Source organism: Prosopis cineraria, unplaced genomic scaffold, assembly GCF_029017545.1.
Source record: "Prosopis cineraria cultivar Desert tree isolate PC_DT_omini unplaced genomic scaffold, ASM2901754v1 PC1, whole genome shotgun sequence".
Lineage (NCBI taxonomy): Eukaryota > Viridiplantae > Streptophyta > Magnoliopsida > Fabales > Fabaceae > Prosopis > Prosopis cineraria.
In genome coordinates this window covers 234,100-241,570 of record NW_026555332.1, presented here as the reverse complement: position 1 = coordinate 241,570, position 7,471 = coordinate 234,100, and the positions used below count along the sequence as shown (strand labels likewise).

The 7,471-nt window shown below is 36.5% G+C and overlaps 1 protein-coding gene across 6 annotated transcripts; it reads right to left on the bottom strand.

Annotated features, from left to right (window-relative positions):
• Window positions 1–609: 609 nt before the first annotated feature.
• LOC129312003 (ethanolamine-phosphate cytidylyltransferase-like) lies at window positions 610–6,889 on the bottom strand. 6 transcript variants are annotated; one of them, XM_054954564.1, is made up of 11 exons: window positions 6,782–6,881; window positions 6,498–6,536; window positions 5,800–6,232; window positions 4,942–5,177; window positions 4,444–4,595; window positions 2,496–2,567; window positions 2,276–2,343; window positions 2,063–2,183; window positions 1,478–1,537; window positions 1,270–1,392; window positions 610–1,123 (listed from the first exon to the last, which is right to left on the bottom strand). In XM_054954564.1, exons 3-11 carry the CDS (start codon window positions 6,150–6,152, stop codon window positions 1,052–1,054), a joined length of 1,257 nt encoding a protein of 418 aa, XP_054810539.1. In that variant the 5' UTR covers window positions 6,153–6,232; window positions 6,498–6,536; window positions 6,782–6,881; the 3' UTR covers window positions 610–1,051. The 6 variants fall into 6 exon arrangements, with proteins under 6 accessions (XP_054810539.1, XP_054810534.1, XP_054810525.1 ...); XM_054954559.1 differs by lacking the exon at window positions 6,498–6,536 and having other exon boundaries at window positions 6,782–6,889; XM_054954550.1 differs by lacking the exon at window positions 6,782–6,881 and having other exon boundaries at window positions 6,498–6,742.
• Between the last annotated feature and the right edge of the window lie 582 nt (window positions 6,890–7,471).

Genomic DNA, 7,471 nt, shown 5'->3' with positions numbered 1-7,471 from the left:
AACTATGACAGCAAGGCAACAATGTATAATTTTGAAAAATTCTAAGACAACATTACTCCCAACAAAAATTAAAGATACCAAGTACTTTTGGAGAAAAACTTTTATGGTAAACTTACACCTTTATCCTTTAATAATTGACGTCTAAAATTTTATTATAACTGAGGACCTTGAGCCTTCCGTGACTTTTCATAGAGTTTTTTGGTCTTAATTGCAATTATGTCTCTTTAAAGGGTCCTAACTGATATTCTTCCTATTTTTATGACAAATTTGATGCAAAAGATGTCTATGAAATGCTGCAATATGTTCGATCGATGTGAACATATTTGAGATTTTTAGACTCAACCATTGTCTGGGTGCTGTGCCTTGGTTTGCTTCTCAATTTGATGGACATGCATAAGTCGATGTTGAAGAAGAAAGCATACATCCGTGTCTGCTATCCTCTTTAAGTCTTGGCACTTCAAAAAGGTTTCTGGTCGCTTACTCGAAAACTAAGTAAATGATGAAATGTTAGGTCTCAAATGAAGATACCGATATTGATGGTATCATGTTAAGATAAGGCCCTGCTTAGAGCTTATAAAATAAATCTGGTCTACCGTTGCTCCAACCAAATAACTAGGAACTTGTGTCTTCGACTCCTGACATCTAGAAATGCATCGTTTTTAACACAGCCAATCGAATAGCAGGGAAAAATAGTCCTTGCATTCAAAATTCAAAACTTGTACTAATCAATTTTTTTTTTTTTTGTTTAAACTTCAAATGGGCAAACCCTGGTCTCCCCCCCTCCTTTTTTTTTCCTTTCAAAACAACAAAACCAAAACAAAAATCCAATTCCACGGACATGGGAGAAGGCATGCCACCATGGAAGCTACTCATAAATAAAATGGAAAAAAATGGTGGTTCCCCAACGTCCTAGTGAGGACCTCTTCCTGCAGTATCATCCTCTGAACTCGTCCTTCCAAAAGACGCGTACTAGATTCCTCGCCAACTGTGATGAAGGTAAGTCAAAGTGCAGCGCCAAACTAAGTTGCAACATGTTTACATACATATCCAGCTAGTCTCCTGAAACATATTTTTTCTCGTCGTAGTATTTCTTCTCGCTCGTAGCCTTCTTAGCATTGCGTTTCTGCAGCACAAGCAAAAGTGGATGCAGAAATATTTGATGCAAGTAAAATTTTTCGCTGGAGAGATAGTATCATGCGTCAAGAATATCATTGATGTGAAATATGTAGGTTGCTCCAATATCGAGGAAGCAAATGAAAATAACATTACCTTGTAAGCTTCATGGCTGGCCATTATCCTTTGGGCCACTGAAGTAGTGGTTATTTCCTTTGGGCTATCAAGTAACCGGAATATTCCCTTCATCTTGGGTACCTTGTATGGATCAATATCACTCTGCAAGGCAACGATTTTACCAGCATGTCAAATGGAAGTCAGTATTTTATCACACGTGAAGCTTAAAAATGATGAATGAGCTTACATTTTGTGACTTTTCTGCGACTGTGCCATGAATAACTAGGGAGATATTGAAAGTTGTAATCTGTTTCGAAAAAATGTATACCTCGTTATGATGAAATATGCAAATGATATAGAAAGACAATACAAACTATCCATGACGATGAGATCAGGGATTCAGATGGGATAGACAAGCCTGAAAAAAATTGAAATAGTTGCCGGTTGAAATATCAGAGCAAACAAAACAGACTAGTATAATTCGCTTCAACGGTGACAACACAACAGGGCAATAACATAGATCCGACTTCCAAGTCCTCAATAATAATATGATGGTAAGAAACAAGAGGAAGGAACCATTCATTTGCTAAAGAAGGTTTGACTCATCATGACACATAACTTGTCAAGATGAAACCTTTCCTCCCTCCCTCTACTCGTATGTTCATATTATCTATAAAATCATCATATAGCAGTCATATTGAAATTAACAACTTAAGTGTACAGTCAGTTTCTGTACACATGCACCAGGAATAATTCCAAATAAGATATTTTCATAATGATAAAACGAGAGCTACTTCAATGTGATTCAGAAAATGTGATATCAAGAACTTACCATATCATTTGTAATTTCCCAAGGTGCACCTATAATAACTTCATCAACATAACGACAAGCCAGCACACTGAGACTACGTTCATGTAATTGCATAATTGGATAGTGGCTCCCTCGATGTTCACTACAGGAAAGTTGTTAATTTCTTATCTACCCTTCATGATAACACCAAAATAAGCCCCATACTTAAGTTCTGCATGATAACAAACTGCATACCTCACAGTCTCATCAGTGTGGACACCAACTAGAAGAAAATCTCCAAGCTCCCGAGTCCTCTTAAGAATCTATAAGTAAATGATTTAATGATCAGAGAACCATATACTATATAACAGAAATTGGATCACATTTCGCCTTTAAAATATAATTTTATATCTTGATATCATTTAGTTTTTGACTGCGATAATACCAAGTTAACCCCCCATATAAATCTCTTTACCTCAACGTGCCCTGCATGGAAGAGATCAAATGCCCCATCAATATAAACAATACGAGCATTTGGTCCAGGCCCCTATAATTAAGATAAGGAAGAATGAGTCAATAATTATTTTCTAATGGGGAAAAACCTTCAAAACTAGAATATAAGAGGACAGAGCTCCTGCAAATTTCAAAAGGCACATCTCTGCTCTAGATATAGAGATTTACTAAACAAAGGTCCCAAATATCTTATATATATTCATTCATAGAAGCACTATATCACATTCTGTAAATATATATTCATTCATAGAAGCACTATATCACATTCTGTATGTACTTATCAATTGATATATCTCCGAATGTATTAATAGACACAAATAAATATTCAATGAAGCTTTATTCCACACTAAATTCTGTTGTGATCTGCATTAGCTGTATTAATAGATACACTTAGAATCCTATTAAAATGATAGAAATCCCACAGAGTGTAGGTCCAACCAGAAAAAACCTACCAAGAAAAAAAATGGGAGAAAGCGATAGGAAACTCACATGCACTCACTGGTTCCCTAGCTTTCGAGAGGCTAGAGTCTCTTACTCACAAATACTCACTCTGCTTAACCCCACACTAAAACGTTCTACCCAAATACATTCAGCACACAGCCCTCTTTCTCCCTTGCTCGCACAAACTTCACACATTCTACACTTGGGATTGGCCCATTACATGTGGACCCATTAGCTACAGGTCCATCAGTGGCATTTGAGAATCAAGAAAGAATCCGTCATTGCTAGAAATAAAAATTTTACCCAATTCTCCAAGACTTGAAGTTGAATAAGACAGTAGAAAGTTCCTGAATGGAAAAAAGAAACATTTATTGAATGACAAGGACAGTACTATATTGCAAAGACCTACTGCCCATGGAAAAGACAATAACAAAATGTAAAGACCATCAAGGCCAAAAGGTAATGGCTTGTTTGGTAGCAAGGAAGAGCTTTTGATGGAAGTGGAAGTGGAAGTAGAAATAAAAGTAGAAGTGGAAGCGGAAGTAAGATAAAAAAGTATATTTGGTATGTAAATGAAAGTGAGATAAAAATTTTATTTAATAAATATATTTACATTTGAAAAGACCAGAATACCCATAAAATTAAAAAAAAAAATTGAAGCACAAGCACAGATCTCATCGACACCAAGAATGAGTTCAAAAAGAATAAGATCTCATATGTATGTTTGAAGGGTCTAATTTCTTGGATCAAAATTCATGTGAATATTGGTGGTGGGATAAGATCTCCATAACGAAAAGCTAGTTTGTCTCTTTTCTTTAAACCACATAGCACGGCTGCTAGCAAGAGGACGAGAGGGACAAGCACTTGCCACCAAGTGACGAAACAGATATCTCACCCCTCTCTGCCATAGTTGAAGTCACTCACTTCGATGAGTTCAGGAACTTGCTACCTTTACTGATGAGTCCAGTTGCCGCCGCCGAAGCTTATCACCATCATCTCCCTCTCAGTTGTTGTCGCAGGGGAGAGCCATCAGAGAAGGATGTGATCTGGCACTGAAGTAGAGGCAAAGGAGGTGGGTCATGAAAGAGGCTTGAAGGGCAAAGATGGAAGTGGGAACGATGGAACTGAATTCTTAAGGGGGTATGATGGAAGCGAGTTCCGTCATTTTTAGTGGAAGTGGGTTCTTTGGAGAATTGGGTTCATGCACACCAAACAAGCAAATTTCAAAATTCCATTTCCACTTTCACTTCTGTAGTCTCAAATCTAACATACCAAATGGGGCATAAATAATTGACATATGTTGGATTAGATCAATCCACATATACATAATAAGATAGGTATATGACATCAGAACAGGAACTGTACAAAATATAAGAAGAGACTAAAATTCAACGATGAAATAAATATTGTTTGACTAGTATAATTACAGACAAACACAGTTGGGCATAGGCCACACAAGCAACATATACCTTGCCATTTGAAAACTGGACAATGCGTCGGGAAGTTGGTAAGAAATGGGCTAAGTGAGCACCCTTCATCTGACTTTCTTCTTCAAGCCTTGCGTCAGTGCCATTGTGATCCTTGCAGACTTTAGCATCTCCCAGAGAAGAAAGTATTCTTCCTGCAAATCAAAGAAACAATATTAGCAGAAATGCACATGATGAGCACAAAAATGGTCTGCTGAGATTAGCTGGGTACAAGAGAATCGCATCAATTAACATGCTGTACAAATTAGAGAGAACCTTAAATAAGCTTTTGAGCTAAAATAACCTAATTGTCACACTTGTGTGTGCACAGATACAAACGCACAGATTTTTTCCTTTCCTTTTTCCTTGCCAACCAATAGTTGCTTTAACAAGAGATTGCAAAGAGAAAAGTCTAAGCTTAGTCATCAGGAACTCAATAGAAATAATCACCATTTTCAGTACTTCTGACATTTTACAAATATATATAGACAAACTCAGTACCTACGATATCTGTGCTGGAAACTCCTTCGGTACGTTTAATTTGCTTATAACGGCCAGCTTTCTTTGCCAAGGCATAAGCATCTGTTCCATCTGGAAGTAAGCAAGGATCATCACCGTGTATGATATAGTCCACTTTGTACTCATGAAAGAGACGATTCATGAATTGCTCAGTGATTGCATAGGGAGCATCAGTTATAACTTCATCCACCCACTTCAATCCACTCACAAGGGCCAGCCTGGAAGATTAAACACATTTTCAAATTGGAAGCGCACTTCCATATTGCAGATTTAAAATTCACTAAAATATCGTTTACATTGAGTAAGGTTAAAATCAATTTTCAGGGACTAATCATATAATGTTCCTCTAAACTTCAGGAGGCTTTTACGAGCTTGATTAGCACTAATGTCTCTGATGCAGTTCAATTTTCTTTCATTGTCATGCGCTATATAATGGATTTATAATAGAAGTGACTAGAGCAAATTGGTGGATTCAAAATCTCAAAGAACTTACAAGTTACAACAGCCAAATCTCAGCCCCAATCATGCTTAATATATGGGCCAGGAGCAACTACGAGTGAAACACTTACCTACATAATTTTGCATATTTCAGAGGTAAACTTGAGACGCCAAATAGGTAAGCAATTCTGGTAGCTTGTAAATCAAAAGTATGCCCATAAAAAGAAACAGCTAACGAAAGAAAAAGAGAAGATGATGCAAACATCGATTCTTATGATTAAACTCCTTCGTGATCTTGCCTAAGAGTTGGGAAAAACAAGGGGTAATAGATGAAAAAGGATCACCCAACAGGGAACAAAAACCTAAAGTATGCACAAAAATTAATAAAACGAAATAATATACCTCTCCTCCATAGACAGAACAGGCGGACCTTTATTGGCCAAGATCTCCTCATCACTAACAAGACCTACAATTAATTCATCCCCAAGAGCTTTTGCTTGTCTGAGAGCATTAGCATGGCCATAATGCATCAGATCAAAACACCCATCCATATAAACCCGAACGCACTTTTTCCCACTTCTCTTTTTGCGGAAAACTCCTAAGCCAGACCAGGAGTATGGCAAAGAAGGAACCCCAATCCCTCCAAAATAACTAGATGAAAGTCCCAGCAAGGCAGCTGTGAGCATTAGTCCACCAAATAGATGTGGGCTGCAGGACACCCCGTCCCAAATCCAACCGTTACCTTCATAATCCATGATTGCCTCTATCTCTATCGCCAATTCGGCGCACCTCAGAAAATAAAATCGATTTGTGGGATGAGACACAGATGACGGACCTGCGAAAAAGCTATCATGATTACACATTTGCAACCTCATTCAAAGCAAACAAAGGATAAACATAACGAGAGAACTCTAATTCATTTGAGAGTATCAGCCATCAGGGAGAAGATTCACGAAGAAGGCGCCAATGCAAATCCTTCCCGACTCATGAGAGGCACAATTGCAAGTCAAATGTTGATTGGTGCCATACATATATATATATATATATCAAATAACAAAAAATTAGACTTCAGATCAAGGAATTCTGAATCTAACTCATACACTTTCCGCCTTGGTAGAAAATTCCGAAGACAACTCTTCCTGATACAGAGCAAGTAAATTTGGAAGCATGCGTCAATAAAAATCGAAAGATACTTCGAGGAAACGAAAAGGAAAATACGTAAATTTCTGGAAGACAAACAATTTTATGGTAGGCAGAGAAAAAATGAAAAAGGATGAAAACTCGGGAAGGAATCGAGAATAACATAGAGGTTTCATGCTTTGAGCATTGGCCATGCGCCCTGAAAACTGAAAAGGATGGGTCGGGTGTGGGATCGAATTTTTACCTTTTCCGTTTCCGTTTGTCTGTGCTCTGCTCCCTCTTTCTCCGCTGGATTCCAATGGAAGAAACGTCTTGTCAAGCTTTGCAAGGAAGAGCTGTCTAAAATAGATGCTACTTTGTTGAACAACCAAAAAAAATGCATGCAAATTAATTATTAATTAATATTTTTGATGGAAACAAATAGCGTAAGTATGACCGCATAATATCTTTTTTATATTAAGTATTATTATTTTTTCTGATTTTTATATTATTTATCATTATTGCATCATGTGATCTCAAATTCTCAATCAATGCCGTCTTGATTTGATTCTTTCATTTTTAGGGGTATGGGCTCTTGGGGTGCGTTTGGATTTGAATTAGAAAAAATTAATTATAGAAAAAATTGATTATTAAAATGTGATAATATTTGAATAAATTTTTAAAAATTAATTTTAATAAATTAAATATGTTTGATGATTTCTTAAGAATAAATTTTGAATATGCAAATAAATTATATAAAAAAAGGAATCAAATGGAGATTTATAAATGGAGAAAATTTTGACTTCTTTAAAATGAAATTTCTCAAGTCAAATAAAGTTTTATAAAATGAGAATGTTTGGATAGATGTTTGCAAAATCATGATTTTGATCTTAAAATTAATTTGGAATGAGCATCCAAACAAGCCCTTGGTGTGAAATAGTAAGTCATTGTGACA